This window comes from Chiloscyllium plagiosum, chromosome 33 (genome assembly GCF_004010195.1).
Source record: "Chiloscyllium plagiosum isolate BGI_BamShark_2017 chromosome 33, ASM401019v2, whole genome shotgun sequence".
Lineage (NCBI taxonomy): Eukaryota > Metazoa > Chordata > Chondrichthyes > Orectolobiformes > Hemiscylliidae > Chiloscyllium > Chiloscyllium plagiosum.
The window spans coordinates 16801694-16820996 of NC_057742.1; the positions used below are offsets into that span (position 1 = coordinate 16801694).

A 19303-nucleotide genomic window follows, 5' to 3' on the forward strand; every position below is an offset into this window, starting at 1 on the left:
CTGGTGCTACCCCGAGCCTCCACCTGGAACACAGTGGTCCCAGCCCCAGCTGTCAATCCAAACACAGTGTCACCCACCACCCTGACATAAGCCCAGTGAGCCCCATTGAGCCTGGGCATTCATTATTGGGCTGAGATGTACTCCCCTGCCCAGGCCCTGCTCATAAGGGTGTTCCTATTATGCTCTGAACCATCTCCTACGGTTTAATTACTATTTTACCTGTCAATCTTTCATTCCACTTCAACAAGGCCAGATGTCTTTTCAATTCACTGAAGTTTCCGTTTGCCAGTTAATTGTTTTTGATCTTTTTCATGAAAATGCCAAGTCAACAATCTCATATTCAATGTTTCTCAAATGCTCCTCCCCTTACATATGCTCCAATGTCATTCCCCTGAAATAAATCCAGTGCGGCTTCCTTCCTTAAGATATTTTGAGCTGTTGTCAATTAAACATTGGAAGTAGCTGATGGAGTGACACAATCTCACTCATAATGGTCATTTGCACAGCTTCAGAATCAGCCAAGATTTAGTTTTATGTGAATTAATAGCTTCTATCTTTTTTATCACATTTTATCGCTGTTCATATTTCCATTAGTCAGTCATCCTGAAACATTTTCATTCTCCCAGAAAATAGTGTATTTGAATAAGCTCTTATCTGGATTTACAGTCACAGAAATGATCTCAAAAGGAAAACATACCCAGGACACTATTGGGTCATTAAGCTGGTTAGACCGAGATGTTAATCAGCCTCCAAGAAACAGCTTAATGGTTCATTTAGCTCTAAATTGTATTTAGCTGAAGGAATGGACGTTTTATATAGTAAAATGGGAGTGGGTGGGAAACAATTCAGTCAGGTAAGGTAATGGAATTCAGAAATACATGCCATGAGCTAATAATGCCTTTCCGTGATGAATGATTCATTTTTTTTTTTACTTGATTGTTAGAATTCTAAGTCAGTATAGTGTAACCAAATCATTTAACTCAGACTTTGTTTAATTCTAAGAACTACAGTTCACTCAGAAGTCTAGATCAAATTTTAAAGTATTAATCTGTCATTGTAATTAATGGTGTTGATTAAATGGGTATAGAGACTTTTTGCATGCATTGAGTTAACATATTTCAGCTTGGCTGATGGCTGGAGTGCTACAATTAAGTTCAAATTCGCTTCAGGATTTCTGCTTCCTATTGCTATCCAATTATTCCTGTTAGAAAGTATATATTGGGAAATTCAGAGGAAACTTGGGAGCAAAATTACTAACACTCATTTGTTTAGACTGGCAGATGGAAAATTATATTGAAAAGTAATTGATGTCTATAAGTTGTAGGTGAAGTTGTACCCGACCCTTCAAGAGTACAAGGGAACTCCATCATTGAATTGCAGAACAGGATCACAGGGTGAAACGGAGCCACTCCTGCTCCTAAGCCCTAAGCTCTTAAGCAAAAGGCCCTTTGATAATGTTTCCCTCCTGGCAAAGTTTGGATCTAGGTAGTTCCCAGGTATTCAGCAATCAAACCTGTCTGGTAATGCTGCTTCTAAATTTGAATTTGACCATTCCATGCTCAGGCACATTGTGACTTTTCTGATTCCAAGTATTCTGTTGACAAGCCTATTTGTTTAATAAAACTGAAACACAGCAAATTGCAATGATCAATTTTATTCTCTGCTTCCGGAGTTCATTTGAGATTTTTTCTTATTAAGCTTTCGTGACTTCCAATAACTTTCTGCTACCATTACGTGCAACCTGTAAGAAGAATAAATCATTAATAATCCAAATGGTAAAATATTTGACTTAGACATTTCTAAGAAGTTGTACTTTATCAATGATGCTTCAATGGTGCATACATTGATACAGCACAGGCTGACCAGGAAATGATCTACATAACTCATCCTTTCATTTATAAAATACCAGAATTTCCTGAGCCCCCTACATTGCTCTTCTTATGACCCGAGGAGAAAGTGAGGACTGCAGATGCTGGAGATCAGAGCTGAAAATGTGTTGCTGGAAAAGCGCAGCAGGTCAGGCAGCATCCAAGGAGCAGGAGAATCGATGTTTCGGGCATGAGCCCTTCTTCAGGAGGATCATTCCTGAAGAAGGGCTCATGCCCAAAACGTCGATTCTCCTGCTCCTTGGATGCTGCCTGACCTGCTGCGCTTTTCCAGCAACACATTTTCAGCTCTTCTTATGACCCTCCTTATTCAGCAAAGAAAATTATCATAATGGGTGGAATAAATTTGAATTTATTGCTTTGGGTGTCACAGTCATTGAGATTGATGATCTGAAACAAATGTTTCAACCTCTGCAAAAATATAACTTCATATTTAAATTAGTTATTTTAATTTAATGCTTAATTCACTTGATCTTGAAACATAGGATTTCAAATGAGTTGTTACATATCCAGGCTACTCTTTGCTGTTTTTTGGATGAACTCAAATGGTTCACAACTGTAGTAATTTGAACCATGGTCAGGTGGATCTCACTTACTATGAGATTCTTGATTGGGGTTGTTAATTCAGGCCAATTAGGGAGCCCTGGCTGACAGATATAAACAGGAGATTTAAGCCGGAAGGTGGGTAGGCCGTCCTGACTGCTGTCACCCCGAGCGGGTACCGGGGCGGGTTGTCCTAGAGGTGGTCGAAAGGTGTGTCAGGGCGGACCGAGAACTGGAAGGGGCATGGAGTGGACCGAGAACCGGAAGGTGGGTAGGGGCGGGCTGCCTTAGAGTGGTCGGAAGGTGGGAGGGGCGGGGGCTTGCTGGGTCTGTATTGTCTGCACTTTTGTATGTAACGGTATTGTCTAATGTACAAATGTCATTGTCACTGTCTTGTCATATGTGGAACTGGGATTTGAGGTTTGTCCTCCTCTCCCTGTAAAATGTTGAACGGTAGGGTTTGGGGCCTAGCTTTGCTGCTCCTCTCCCTTGTAAAATTGCTGTCTCTTGTGTATAGCTGTTAATGTTTTTTGTAAACTGTTTTGTAATTTGTTTAATAACATAATATAAACAGGAGATTTACAAGGACTCATCAGCCTAGGGACTGGCTTGGATCTGGTAGGTCACAGCCCATGTAAATAGAAGGTAACCTGGTAACAGGATACTAGCCACTGTGCAGTTATTTCACCAATCAATGATCCTCTCACTTTGATTCAGAGGGAATATTTTCATCCAGCTCCCTTTAATCAGATCTGCTTTTACATTTAATTTTGGAAATATACCAAATATTACATGGAACGCATTTGCTACAATATTTTATCCGTTAATATAATGGGGTGAATACATTGGTCATTGAGTGCACCACTTCAAAAGAACAATTAACATCACTGTGGCATGTTCCAATATTGTTTGAGTGTTTTTTCTTCCCATTGGAAGATCAGAAACTCCTAACATCAGGTGCATGGCACCAAATTCACCATTCACAAAATTCATAACCAATACATCTCTAAAGTTGTACTTTTGCATTTATGGGAGAATCAGGTGGGGTCAAGTGCATGCCAATAATGGGAGACCAGCTAATTTTAACTTCAGGGAGTTGTCATAGTTCATATCTATAACATCAAGTTGAATTTTTGCTTGTGAATTGCAATCCGATCATTAGGAGGAAATAAAGATGCTACTGTTGGCAACTAGAGGGCTATTTCCAAATAAATGGTCACCAGCAAGGATGCTGTCCAAATAAATAGATGGTGGACTCCAGGATTGACACTCTGGGAGCCTCACTATCCATGTTTGGAGTTGCCAAAGTGGGAAAGAGAAAGAACTGATATCTTAAGAAGGAGGCACCTTCTGAAGACACTTAAAAAATGGAAAGGAGGGCTGCAGCTGCCTGGCTGTTATCATGGAGGGGGAGTTCTCTATTGCTACAGATTGCCATCTTGTAATTTTGGCCATGGTGGGGTGGGGTGAGGTGTTCACTGGCTTGCCAGCTTGCTGTCTTGAGGTCACTACAAGTCATGCCCAGGGAGCTGGCCAAACTACCATCTCCAAGGGCACCAAGACATTCATCAAGTACATTGGTTCCAAGTGGGGCTGTTCGCTATCCTCTCATGGATTATAAATAAGAAATAAAAGCCTCCCATTAAAGCAACCCCAAGAAAAAAAACAGCTCTTATAAGAGTCACTCAAAAAAAAAATGAACTGACGTTTAGTCTTAGCGGAGGACCTCAATTGTCAGCTGGAACATTCAAGTCACTGACTGCACAATGGCCTTGACAGATTTATGCTGCCTGACCTGTTGTACTTTACCAGCACCACTCTGATCTAAACTCTGGTTTCCAGCATCTGCAGTCCTTACTTTTACCTAGATTTAGTGAGGGACTTATTTGGCTAGTCACCACATGCAAAAGGATACTAACTCTTCCAAACAGGCTCTGCAAAAGTGCTGGAGGCGTGGCCAGGCTGGCAACATGCTATGCCATTTGGAGACCAGAAATGGCAGTCCAATATAGACTTGGTCCTCACCTCTGAGTATGTTTAAAAATGTGAGCCCAAATATCATCTTCAAAGCTATTGTCTGCACTGCATGTTGCCCTGTAGTTTTTATTTTATGACCACATCTGTATGTAGTATTCAAGGTATGGGCTGGTCTGACCGCCATGAAGTTTGATTAACACTTTAATTTCTATTCTCTTGTCTTGCTGCAAAGTTTAACATTATGTAGGCTTGTTGATTATTACTCTAGTAGTTTGATATTTTGTGACTGGAGTCTACAAAGGCTTTTTGGATTCTTTCAATGTTTTCACAAGTTGAAGATTTGCCACCAATTCCATAGCCCTGCCCAGCTTGGTATTGACAGCAAACAGTGATTTGGCATTAGTCTGCTTGCAATGCGATCCACTTGCAGATTGCAGGTGTAAGACAGATGTATCTAGCATGTTCATGTTTTGATTGAAACTTTGCCACTTTTATGCTTCCAAAACAGCCAACAGAGTCAAAAGGTATAAATATGTGTGTATTAGTAAAGATCTAACAACTTTTGGAGAGAGACTACACAAACATGTTGTGCCATTACCAACCTTAACAATAATTTCCATAGTCTGCACAGCAATCCTGATATTTAGAACAGCTTGCAGTACAACTGCAAGGAAAATTAGGTGAATATGCACCACACCGTCCAGCGCAGGATGTTAAATCTACACCTTTGCAGCTACATGGACCACCACTGATTCCACCATTGATACCAATACTTGTCCCAGTCTTGTATTTAGCATCAGCAGTGCTAGCTATGCAAAAAGAGAAAATGAGATAACTCAAAAGAAATCTTCACTATATGCATGACAATTGCAAGAACCAGTAGACAAACAGGCAAAGTCTTTTCAAACAATATTCTTTAAAAATGAATCTAAATTTATAATGATATTGATACATAAATTAATTGGATATGCCATTGCTGTCTTTCTAATATTTGCTTTCTAATTTACTGCTCATGTTCCCTCAAATGACTGTATTGCACATCACATTGCAAATTACTATTAAAATTATGAATCAGTTGTTTTAATTCAGCTGTATACCATACACATACCTGAATTTTATACATACCACAGTCAAGAATTGAGTAAATGTTCTGGTTTTTGGAGGTCAGGGCTGGTGACAGAGGAACGGCAGAGATTGGGTGTTGGGTGAGCTTTGACTGGAGGAGATGTTAGTGTTGGGGATCAGTGGTGGGAGTCAGTGATCGAAGGTGGTGTCAGGTGAGACTGTGGAGTTGGGGGTGGGGTCAGATAAGTTTGTGATGTCTTGAGTAAACACTTCTCCTAGCCCACAAGCAGTGCTATTAAACTGCTCACTTAAAGATATAGCCCTTTTAAACTGCTGGTTGCTTTAGGCCTGGGAAACTAGGTTGACATTGGTTAAAAATAGAAGTATGCAGCCTCTTTAAAAGACTTTAGCAATTAACCCACCTCCTGAGAGCAGATTGGCTGCCTCCCTCATTCTTTGCCTCCAATAAAAGTAGGAGCGCTCAGGTTTGTGGCTGGTTGGGGTCCCATTTCAGATTTTTATCTATTTCATTTCTCACTGAACCCTAACTTTTCTATTTTGGGCCTTCTAAAATCTCAGCAGTTTAAGAAGTCTTATTATGTTGTTAGAAAATATCAGACTGAATCTGAGTACTTTTGCCAATGGTTTCAATTGCCTGAAATATATCTGCTTTTGCCTTCAGGTATTTAACTGGTTGGAAGTAATGATGTTTTGGTGCCCAATGCCTGCTGCCAGAATGACTGCAAATGGTCTCTGGCCCTAATCATAGCAAAGCAACAACAAATTCGACTCATCTGAATAACGCAAAAGTTCATTTCTCCAAGACTTCGCCTGGTGAAGGAGCATCGCTCTGAAATCTTGTGATTTCAAATAAACCTGTTGGACTATAACATGGTGTTGTTTGACTTCTGATTTTGTCCACCCCAGTCCAACACAGTGTCTCCACATCTCAAGTCGTTCAGCTATTCTACTAAAAATGTGGAAAAATGAGAATACCATTGAATATGAGAAAAATGGTAGTTTCATATTGGTAGCCTAGTTACTGGAGTAGTAGTCCAAAGGTCCTGGGCCAATAACACAGCAAAGATTGCATCAGCAATGGTAACCAAAAAATCCCCACCAAACTGTTGTAAAATTCCATTTCATCTCCTGATGTCATTTAGAGAAGGAAATCTGTTGTCCTTACCCAACATGGCCTGTTTATGATTCCTGATGTGTGCCAATGTGTATGACTCTTAATTTCCCTATGAACCGGTCTGAAATGTGATCTGTGAAGGGCAATGCTGACATTGACAGCATTCCATGTATTGCCATAAAAATGTTATCTGTCCCTTTTTTTTACAATTTTAACATCACCATCATAGTGGTTAAACAACAAGGAAAACAGCCTATATTTTGATTTCTATATGTGGGCTATTGACAAAGCTGATAGCAAAATGCTGGCCTTCTTTCTTTATACAATTCATTAAACTTGACAATTCAGACATTTTAAAGATAAGAATGAAATATGAAATTAAACACCAGTTGAGCATATTAAATTTCATGGAATGTGTTTGACTGGTATTAGAACTTGAGGGAATTATGCAACTATTTTGCACTTGTCATAAAGAGTAACAAATCTCCATTATGAACAAAAAACCTCTTTGAAACATTGTTCAAAAAGTACCTTCAATATTTGAAATCTTGACTGGCAATTTTTTTTAAAGCTGGTTATTATGTGTTTTTAATCAGAAGTTAATCTAACTGAAGTTATCAAAGTTTAAGCTCCATTATGTTATTTTGCTTCACAATTGGATATTCTAACCATTTTAGTAAAGGGTATTGCTTATTTACTTACGATCATCCTCCAGTTCAAGCTCAATAGGGTAATGATCTGAGACTTCTTTCACCTGTAATATAAAAACAAATCAAAAATGTACAATGTCAACAATTTATTTTTCATATATTTAAACAAAGAAAAAAAAGACACATACAATTTGACCTTCAAGTGTTCTACTAGTAAATGTTTTCTAACCTATTGTGAGATTTTTTTTTACAGTTCAACAGATGCGTACAGATGTTATGTTCTTACTGTATAATATGGGAGATGAAAAGCTTCTTGGAAATTGAAGGCCTTGACTGAGCCAGGAACTATTGTCTTAAGCAATCCTTCTGTGGTCACAACAAACCTAAGCATAAAAAGAGAGATTTGCATTTATATAGTACCTTTCATGATGTCCCAAATCACTTTACAAACAATTAAGTATTTTTGAAGTGTAGTCACTGTTAGAATGTAGGACAGGAAGTGGCCAGTTGGTACTCCGCACAGTCCCACCAGCAGCAATGTGATAATGACCAAATAATAGTTTTTGTGACATGGATTGAGGGTGAAAAATTGGCAAAACCACTGGGGGTAACTCCCCTGCTGTTCTCCCAGAAATCACCACAGGATCTTGTATGCTATCCAAGAGGGTAGACAATACTTCACTAAAAGACAACACATCTGACAGGGTGATACTGGAGCATGATTTGAACCAGCAACCTAACTCAGGCAAGAGAGCAACAGTTGAGCTATAACTGCTACCATGCAAAATGTTGTCAAAATTGGAAATATGACTGGGTTGGAATAGTCAACATATATTTGAAGCATAAAATACATGCATTATAACTATTTACATCAATGTGCAGCAAGCATTACCTGTCATATGCGCAATGTGTGTATTTACTGACAGTTGTGTCTATCTCATCACCAATCAGCCAATGAAATTTTTTATGTTGACGCAGTCGTATATGAGGCCAATCACTATCTGTGACATAGTTACAAGCTGCGTTGTAATCTCCAAGTATCAAGATGTTCTGTGTTGGAAACCAAGAGACAACAAATTGAATTAGTTTTGAAAGTGTCTATTTCTTTTAACGGTTGAGCCATATTAGCTAAAGCAACAATTTGGTAAGAGGTCTGGAAGAGAAATCCCCTCAAAGCAGAGAAGTAAATATGGACAGCAAACTAGGAGTTAATGTCACAAAAAATCACAAAAATGCATGCAATAATTGAATTGAACCGATGGATGATTTTTACTGCCGATAAAACTGCTGAATACTCAAAAGAGATTTATTCAAACCATACCAGAACTGAGATGTTACACCTATCGGCAAAGTTAAACAGGATTAGTGCTTTCTTTCTCTAGGAGAAAGGAGACTGACCTTTTAAGAAATTCTGAGGTTTGAAAGAAATATCAAAAATATTTGATAGAAATAGGAAATGTTATTTACTTGAGACTCAAATGAGGGTCTGTAAGGATCTATATGGACTTCATAGAATCCCTACAGTGTAGAAGTAGGCCAATCACACACTGACCCTCCGAAGAGTACCCCACACAGACCAACCTTCTAACCTATCCCTGTAACCCTGCATTTCTCACGGTTAATCCACCTAGCCTGCGCATCCCTAGACACTATGGACAATTTAGCATGGCCAATCCACCAAACCTGCACATCTTTGGACTGTGGGAGAAACCAGAGCACCCGGAGGAAACCCACGCAGACACGGGGAGAATGTGCAAACTGCAAACAGACAGTTGTCCAAGGGTGGAATCAAACCTGGGTCCCTGCCACTGTGAGGTAGCAGTGCTAACCACTGGGCCATCATAGCACATACAAAATTCATGAGGTGAGAGTGGTATAAATTTGTTTAAGGAGATGCTAGACATGATGGAGAAAGGAAATGAAGGATATATTGATAAGGAGATAAATAAGGATTGGAGGAGGCTTGAGTAAACCATAAGCACCAGCTTATATCTATTATATCTTATATCCATCTTTTGGACCGAATGACCTGTCTCAGTGCTATACCTCAGTATTGAAGTGATCCTTTGCATCAGCCCAAACATCATACAATCCATCAACCTCTCTGACTGCATAACTTGGACTAGTGTGGATGGCTGCGAGTACAAAATCCTTGACAGCTGTCAAAACACATTGTTACAGATGTTAATATCAAAGAGTTTGTGAAGGGTATTATTTCTTAGAACTCACCCATTGAAGGTTATTTTGAAGGCGAAAAAAGCAAGCACAATATTTCAATTTCCATTTAGGAAATATAAAGATTCCATTTTACAGCATTGCCTTTGAGTCTTAGAAACAAGGGTATGATTTTCCCTTCCAGGTGAAATAATGTTTTAACATAGCCTGCAGAGAAACTCACTTCTTTCTTGCCCTCCTACTAATTAAATCACAGGCAAGAAAGTCAAAGGGTGATTTTCTTGGCCTACCATCAATTAAGGCCCTTAAGTGACCTCAACTTGCCATTTCCCTGATTACTCACCTATCTGGTGAATGAGTTGTGGTCAGTTACCTGAATGTGAAATAAAGGCAGCATGCCTGTTGATTTCGAGGGGCCTCTAATTGCCCTGGGGTCAATTTGAGGCACAGATTGGAAGAAAGAGATGGACTCTGCCCTCACTTCTGAACCTCCCCGGACCTCTGCTTCCCTGTGATCCACCTTCTGCATGGCAAGAGCATAAAAGCTATTTATCTTCTCGATTATATAAACTATCAACCATTCAATGGTTGATAGTTTGAAGGCCTCGAGCAATGGACTTCTGAATGGTTGATAGTTTATGGTGAACCAGGATGTTAGTGTCAAAGAAACTCACTCACGCTGTCTGTCAGCTCTTAATGAGCTGATGGATGGGCGATAGATTTAGTTTTCTCAGTGGTAGGGGTAGCATGATTGTCACACAACTTGCACACCCCCATACTTTTAAAACAGAAGGGAAAATTCGACAAGTTACATCAAGAGACACAATCACCAAGAATTTTTACTTTGGGCACAACTGACCCAGACTTGTAAAAACCAAAAGAACTGTGGATGCTGGAAATCAGGAAAAGAAACAGACGTTGCTGGAAAATGTCAGCAGGTCTGGCAGCATCGGGAGAGAGAAATCAGAGTTAACAATTCAGATCCAGTGACTCTTCCTCAGAACTGACTCAAACTTGTGCTGCTTTTCAGATTTCCAGATTTACATAGTCTAAAATAGACATTTTATTTTAAAATAAAAATAAGCCCATCTTTAGTCCCTCACCAAGAGAGAAAAATCATCAGAATTATTGAATGACTTGTGTGTCATTTTAAATAGAATACAGTAATGGGAAAAACTAGAAATGGCAGCTTGAGTTAGGAAAATAAAATAATAATTATTAAAAGAACTCTTATAGTAAAATAATAGTTTTCCACAGTTTCAATCACAATAAATTGTTCTCTGCTATATGTCACTTGGTTTATGATGTAAGGCATGTGGGGCTTGGACACTTTAGCTACTTAAACCTGTTCAATTTTTTTGTGTTATTGACTTTGTATAAGACAAGATGTTGCTGACAGAATCCGGATGGTATTTAATGCTATTAAAAATCTGCAGTTCAAATCAATTTTTCTAAGCAACATAATTCTTGGTCACAGCACAAGCCAGTGTAATGTGGCAATATATTATTTGTATTTCCAGCTGAGGCGCTGGTTACTAACAGCATTTTTCATCAGGATTGAAGCAGATCACCTTCCCACTCAGGTTTTCAACCTTGGTTTTTCATTTGTCAGCAGGCTCACCAGAATAACTTATTCGTTTCAGTGGATCGCAGATTTTCTCAACAAAACTAAATAACTGTTTGAGATGACTGAAGGCATACTTGTAGTGAGGGAGTGGAAGTGCACTATAAAAGGTTCCCGGATGAAGGTGTCAGTTCCACACTGTTCACAGCCATCATCAAAGTGGTACCACTCCATAGGTTTGAGAATATTCTCGCTGTCAGAAACAAAACAACATGAAACAAAATCAGTCACTATGTTTGATTGTAAGGCAAGTTGTATATGAACAGAGAACTGTGAATCCTGTAAATCTGAAACAAAAACAGAAACTCAGCAGGTCTGACAGTATCTGTGGAGAGAAAGCAGAGTTAACACTTCGAATCCAGTGACCCTTCTTCAGCATCTGCAGTTCTTTATTTTAAGCTGTATTTTAATGCTATGAAAGGTATATCCAACAATTTTCCAAGTACATTAAATATTGTATACATCTTTGTAGCTTTGGGAGGTGCTGTAAGCAGGCCAGTTCCAGGTTTTAAGTCCCCAGGTTGGAATGTAACAGTTCAATTGAAGTGATGTTGTAAATTGCATGTTTTGCAAAGTTTTAGTCAAAAACGAACAGCTGTTGAGCTCTGAGTATACTGTGAATCAATTCTCCATGGATACCATTCACCTTGTGGCGCCACATCCTAATGCCTGTCTTTTACTTGTGAGAATGAGAAGCAAACTGTTTTTTCTTTGTGGGATCATCCTGATTATCTGATAAGCACATTTTACAGTGTCAAAAAGTGTGGTGCTGGAAAAGCACAGCTGGTCAGGCAGCATCCAAGGAGCAGGAGAGTCGACGTTTCGAGCATAAGCTCCTCATCAGGAATGCTGAAAACGTTGACTCTCCTGCTCCTTGGATGCTGCTGGACCTGCTGTGCTTTTCCAGCACCACACTTTTTGACACTGATCTCCAGCATTTGCAGTCCTCACTTTCTCCTGATGCATTTTACAGTCTATTGTTTAGGAGCAGTAAAGCTGCTGTGCTGTTGTTGCTCTTTCTTCACTCTATACGGGGACTAACTGTTTTGTTGTTCAGCTGTACTTTTGTAAAAGATTTGTTATTTTGAATCAACAAATTAGAAGATGGAATAGAATACTGCTCCAAGTGGCACTGCTTTGAAAATAATTAGTCATCAGCCTGTGGCTTTGTGTGAAATGTCATAAGCAGGTAGTTAGATATTTCAGATGCAAAATCCTTTAATTTCAATCACAAACAAAACCAGAAATTGCTGGAGAAACTCAGGTCTGACAGCATCTATGGAGAGAAAACAGCATTAACACCAACGTGGTTTTCTCTCCACAGATTCTGCCAGACCTGCTGTGTACACCCAGCAATTTCTGTTTTTGTTTCAGATTTCCAGCATCCACAGTTCTTTGTTTCACAATTTGTTTCATTTCAATGGTTGCCTGGATCATCCAAAAAATTCATAAAATTATTGGATTGCAGATCAGATACTAATTTCATGAAAACATCTTGCATTTTGTATCATAAAATGATATCAAAAAGAAATTAGAATGTTACTAGGTTTAAGGTCTATGTTTATTAAATCAACAGGATGTAGAATCCATCAGATGCCAATGTTGCGCTCGTCATTAGAGTCTAAAACCAGAGGCTTAAGGTGAGAGGGAATGATTTATAAAGGGGTAACCTTTTCATGCAAAGGCGGTGAGTGTATGGAATAAGCTGCCAAAGGTGGAGGTGGGTACAATTACAACATTTAAGAGGCACCTGGATGGGTACATGAATAGGAAGTGTTTAGAGGGATATGGTTCAAATGCTGGCAAATGGAGCTGGATACATTAGGATATCTGGTCGGCCTGGATGAGTTGGACTGAACGGTTTCTTGCCACACTGTATACTTCTATATATTGGCTACATAAGTTTAATATTGAAGTCACATACAATTTTGTTCAAAAATGATCAGATTTGGAAAAGCAATGGCAAAGTATGATAATCAGATCTTAGCCAATAAAATAGATTTTAGATTGAAAATGCCCTTTTAATTAATTTCTCACATCCAGATTTGTTAATTCAAAAATAAAATGTTCATGACAATAAATGCAAGTCTGTAGGAAACGTTAGAAAGATAAGAAAGAGAAAGAAAGGTTAACATTTTCAACTAATTTCATTGGCCTTTAAATTTCCAAGATCCCAACAATTGTCATATTTCCTTCAGCAATCGGTGCAGGAGTAAGCCATTCAGTCCTTAGAGTCTGACAATTAACCTTCAATTTAGAAAATAATTCATAGGATACAGGCTTCATGGACTGGACCAATATTTATTGCTCATTAGTAGTTGCCCTCGGGAAATTGGTGGTGAGCTATCTTCTTGAACCACTGTGGTCCATTTGATGTAGGTACACCCACAATGCTGACAGAGAGGGAATTCTGGGATTATGACCTAGTGACACTGAAGGAACCACAATATATTTTCAAGTTTGGATGTTTAGTGACTTGGAGAGAAACCTGCAGCTGGTGGTTTGCCCATGTATATGCTTCATTTGTTCTTCTTGATGGTAGTGGTCTTAGGAATTATGGTGATTTTTTGCTATGCATCTTATAGATAATGCATACTGCTGCTACTGTACATCAATGGTGGAAGGAATGAATGTTTGTGAATTTGGTGTCAATCAAATGGGCTACTTTGTCCTGAATGGTGTCAACCTTCTTGAGCATTGTTGTGTTTTCATCCAGGTAAGTGAGAGTATTCCATCACACCCTGGCTTGTGTCTTGTCAATGGTGGTCAGGATTTGGGGAGTCAGGAGGTGAATTACTCACTGTAGGATGTCTAGCATCTATCTTGCTCTTGGAGTCATAGTATTTATATGGCTAGTCCAGTTCAGTTTCTGGTCAATGGTCACCCCTGGGATGTTGATGGTGGAGCAATTCAGCAATGATAATATGATTGAATGTTAAGGTGCAGTGGTTAGAGTCTCTCTTATTGGACAAGGTCATTGCCTGGCATTTGTGGGACATGAATTACTTTCCACCTGTCTGTCCAATGCCATATATTGTGCAAGTCTTGCTGCACTTGGACATGGACAACTTCAGTATCTGAGTTATTGCGAGTGGTGTTGAACATTGTGTAATCATCAGTGAATTTCCCCATGATCATGATTGAGGGTAGGTACTTGATGAAACAACTGCAGATGGTTGGTCATTGGACACTAACCTGACAAACCCCTACACAGCTGTCTTGGAGCTGAGATTGCTAACCTCTAAAAAACACAATCACCTTCCTTGTGCTAGGTAGGACTCAAACCAGTTTTCCCCTGATTCCCATTGACTTACTTTTACAAAGGGTGCTTGATGTCACGCTCATTCAATTGCAGCCATGATGTCAGGATAGATATCAGGATGTTTCTTTTACAATTGGATAATGTGGCCCTACAGGCACAATCTAGATTAAACGCACTTGCACCTCCGTGGCAAAATATGTTGCAGTTCTTTGTTTTATATTTGTTTTACTTAAATATATCTTTATCTGGGCTGGCAAATAGAGTCATAGAACATGAAAACAGACCCTTTAATCCCACCAGTCCATGCCAAACATAATCTCAAACTGAACTAGTCCCACCTCCTTGTTCCTGGCTGCTTCCTATAACAGGGTGACCAGAACTGGACACAGTATTCCAGAAGAGGCCCCAGCAATGTAATGTGCAGCCTCAACATGACTTCCTAACTCCTATACTCAAAGGACCGAGCAATGAAGGCAAGCATGCTAAATGTCTTTTTAACCACCCTGTATGTGTGTGACACAAAAAGTATTATGATTTGTGTAAAATCCTCAGAATCCAGAAGATCAGGTCATTATGAGATGGGGAAACAAATATGTTAAGTAAATAGGGAAAATTTTTACAGAGAAGCTAAATGAATCAAGCTAACTTAACTCAAATCTCCATTTCTGCAAAGATGGGAGATCAATTGATGGACAACTTGTGTTAAAATAGGAGACTTACTTATACACAAATGCATATTTTTCTCTGTATGAACTGCGACCAAGATGATCAGAGATGATGTAATTATAATGCAGTTTGGTCGATCTGAAAAATAAAATAATTAATGTTGTCTATTTTAAACAATTCAAAAATATAAGGATGTGTAAAATAATCAAATTATGATCCATTTGAAAAAGATAAGCTGCCTTTAACATGCTGTAAATTATGGAATGATTATAAATTCCTGCCTCAGTAAGCAAGAAAGGGTGAGCTTTTTTTGTACCTTCAGTTAGTATATCGAATTCTATGGTCATTACTCAGAAAACTATACTGAACAGTAATTTAAATGCTTCAGAGAGGATAATTTATTGTTAACATGAATACAAATTGTTCAAAATAGTATGTTTGGCACAGCACACTGTTAGTGTGATGTACAGATTCATGGATTAATAGGACTTCCCCACCTTCTTGTGACGATATTGACTCTTCCTAAAACCATCTGACAATTCAAGCTTTCAGAACTGTTCTTTTCAGAACTCCCTCCCAACATTCCTTTTCCAAGCACTAATCAGCTAATGTATCCCTCTAGTTTTGGGGAGGGAAATGATGGAATTTTGTGTAGATAATGCCTTGGAATTCATATCTCCCAGATCTCACTGAGGCCAGGATATTTTAACATCTATCTTAGTCCTGACCCGAATAACTCCATCCCTAAGTTAAGGATAAGGCTAATGTGTCTAATTACTTACTGATTCAGTTTCATCACTAGTTCTGTTATTGCTGAATTGTCAGCGTCCATAACTTCTTCAATGGTGATAAGGTCATACCTTTGTAAAATCTAAGGGAAAATGAAAATAAGTCTATGCTCAACCTATAGATGTTGCAGAATATTTGCTTTGATTGTGCTTACCTGGATGAGAATGTTAAGAGTTCTGTGATCACTGACTTTTGACTGATCAAATCTCTGGATGTTAAATGCTGCAATTTTAAGCCCTTGACTTCCCTGTATAAAGCAGCTAATCAGAATTATCATCACAATAAATGCCATTGTTGTGGACCTAGGATTAAAAGAGAAATGAAAGTTAAATGAGGTAATGGCTTTAAGACCCAAGTTGAAAATTAATTAGATATGTACCCTTGCACAACTCTACAAAGTACTGAACTCATCAATTTGACAGCATTTGTGACCTAGAACTAAAGCTATCAGATTTATTGGACTTTTGGGATAAGCAGTTTGCCCACATTCAATGGATGGCGCATGCACTGATACTTCAAATGACTCTTTTATGCTGGCAAGCTCTATAGACGAATGCTCTATTCATGCCAACTTGAGAAAACAACATCCTCCTATCATGTACTCTTACATGGCATCATGTGAACCAAAAATGCATAAGTTATAGTTTCTTCCCCCTTGCTGAGTTATCTTCTGATTATGAGTCATAGAATTGTTATTTACTCATATTTATTCTTTTCAAGACTTTTGTTGAAATAGTCACCTCCCCTTTCTTCCTCCTGCAACCCTATGCTACACCAGTTAATCGCCAACTCCTTCATTTGCTTTATAGTTTCTCCTACTTTTTTCAATGTCTGTACATACTGCATCATGAGCCTTGGAATAACCTCTTGGAATAAAAAGATTGACTCAACCTGCATTTGGTTTTCTCCTCATGTTTCACTTCTTTCACAGAGACAATAAATTTTACTGGAATGCAAGTGACCTAAGTGGTCATTCTTTTGGAGTGAGTTTGAATAGTGAGTGCTGACAGATTATTTTGTTATGGTGGAACTTCATGTGATGTCCATTCCAGGAAAGGTCAATTATTATTGGGCAAAAGGAAGTTCTTTGTCTATCTAGGAATATAAATGCTACATTGATTGAAATGTGCTAGAACAAGATATTCAACCTGAGGTCTCCCTGAGGAGTAGAAATCAAAATCACACATGAAGGTACCTTAATTTCCAAAACCATCAAGATGTTCTTATTCTACTTCTAAGGTTGTCTTAAATGCAGTAATGTGCACCAATTTTCCTTCAAGACAGCACAAAGAAAGTTCACACTATTTTTTGTCAACATATTTCCATTTTAGAAACACAATTTCAAATAATTTTGATCAGTGACAATGATCTCCTAGTTATATAATTCCACTGTAATTCTACAATCTATGCCTGAGCAAGTGTAGATATTTTCAAGCATAAAATATTTTACAATAAAAAAAATCACAGAATTGATCATCACTGATTATCCAAATGTAACTGTTTCCTTGCATTAAAATTCTTAAACTTATAACTGATCATTATTGAAGTTCTTTGGAAAATGCATTAAATTTCAGAGTTTATAAATATGTATCAACAATATCACACCTTTTATATTTTAAGAAAATTCACAGAATAATATTGAATTTCAATTTACAGTACCTGAAAACAAAACAATCTTCGGTCAAATGAATCTCAAGAAAATGAGACTACACCCGGTTTGTTTTTCCAGTTATTAATATACTGTGTGACTTGATAAGCATTATTAATATACATTATTAACTTTCAGACATGGGAAAATCTGTTTAGAGACATCTGCTCTCAGAATTTCAGATGTGTGAATGAACATTTATGTGTGTGTAATAAAAGGGTAAGAGATATTTCCTGGGAAGGTACATATCTTCCAATGATTTGCTGATAAAGTAAGAGTACTTTACACTACACCACAGCTGTTACCTTCACATAAAAATCCACCATGTTCAGTTTCCCTTTCAGGGACTTAAATAGACTTGATTCTGCTCCTGCCTGGGGATGTTTAGCTTTCCAGTATCTGAACAAAAAGCCCTTCTTCGTGTGCTAATTCAAGTATGCTCAGAGATCTGTTAACCGCAAGAAAGCATCACGATCATGTCCAGTTCTACCTTCATCTGGAAACGAACTCCCAATGAAATCAGAATGCTCATGCAGAGATAGATCACCCGTATATCTGAGACTTTCATGGATTAATGGAGAGTCGGATTAAGGGACATAGTTGATGACTAAGTGATCTCTCTTTTTAAGATGGAAGTGAGGAGAATTTATTTTCTCTTTGAAGACAGTTAACTCTGTTGAACTCTCTTCCAGAGAGCAGTGAATGCTGTCACTGAATGTATTCAAGGCTGACTTGTGTAGAGTTTGATGGGAGAAAGTGAGGACTGCAGATGCTGGAGATCAGAGTCAGGAGTGTGGTGCTGGAAAAGCACAGCAGGTCAGGCAGCATCCGAGGGGCAGGAGAATCAATGTTTCAGGCATAAATCCTTCACCAGTTGAGTTTGATGGACAAATTTCAAGACAAGGGTTATGGGGACAGACAGGAAGGTTCAGTTAAGAGCAGCCATGATCTTGTTGAATGGCACAGCAGGCTTGAAGTGCTGAGTGGCCTTCTCTTCGAAACATATTCTTAAGTATCATTGAAAAATACTGCAGTCAAAACACATATCATTTGACTCAGTAAGGAAAGCAGATTATAGAACATAGAACAGTACAGCACAGAACAGGTCCTTCAGCCCACGACGTTGTGCCGACCACTGATCCTCATATATGCACCCTCAAATTTCTGTGACCTATGCATGTCCAGTAGTCTCTTAAATGTCCCCAATGACCTTACTTCCACAACTGCTGCTGGCAAAGCAACTCTCTGTGTAAAGAACCCGCCTCTGACATCCCCTCTATACTTTCCTCCAACCAGCTTAAAACTATGACCCCTCGTGTTAGCCATTTCTGCCCTGGGAAATAGTCTCTGGCTATCTATGCCTCTCATTACCTTGTATACCTCAATTAGGTCCCCTCTCCTCCTCCTTTTCTCCAATGAAAAGTGTCCGAGCTCAGTCAACCTCTCTTCATAAGATAAGCCCTCCAGTCCAGGCAGCTTCCTGGTAAACCTCCTCTGAACCCGCTCCAAAGCATCCCTCTGTTCCTCCACTCTGCCAAGAATCCTATCCTTAACCCTGTACTCAGCTTACAAATTCGACCTTCCAAAATGCATCACCTTGCATTTATCTAGGTTGAACTCCATTTGCCACCTCTCAGCCATCTCTGCATCCTGTCAATGTCCTGCTGCAGCCTACAACAGCCCTCTATACTGGGCTCCAATGACACCTCCAACTTTTGTGTTGTCTGCAAACTTGCTGACCCATCCTTCAATCCCCTCATCCAAGTCATTAATAAAAATTACAAACAGTAGAGGCCCAAAGACACCACTCACCACAGACTTCCAGGCAGAATATTTTTCTTCTACTACCACTCGCTGTCTTCTGTTGGCCAGCCAATTCTGTA

The 19303-nt window shown here is 38.9% G+C and overlaps 1 protein-coding gene across 1 annotated transcript; it reads right to left on the reverse strand.

Moving 5' to 3' along the window:
- Positions 1-3892: 3892 nt before the first annotated feature.
- LOC122539632 (deoxyribonuclease-1-like) lies at positions 3893-16135 on the reverse strand. Its single transcript, XM_043674631.1, has 9 exons — positions 15927-16135; positions 15766-15854; positions 15038-15121; positions 11133-11248; positions 9303-9415; positions 8149-8306; positions 7543-7639; positions 7305-7360; positions 3893-5253 (listed from the first exon to the last, which is right to left on the reverse strand). The coding sequence occupies exons 1-9, from the start codon at positions 16062-16064 to the stop codon at positions 5010-5012; spliced, it is 1095 nt and encodes a 364-aa protein (XP_043530566.1). The 5' UTR covers positions 16065-16135; the 3' UTR covers positions 3893-5009.
- Between the last annotated feature and the right edge of the window lie 3168 nt (positions 16136-19303).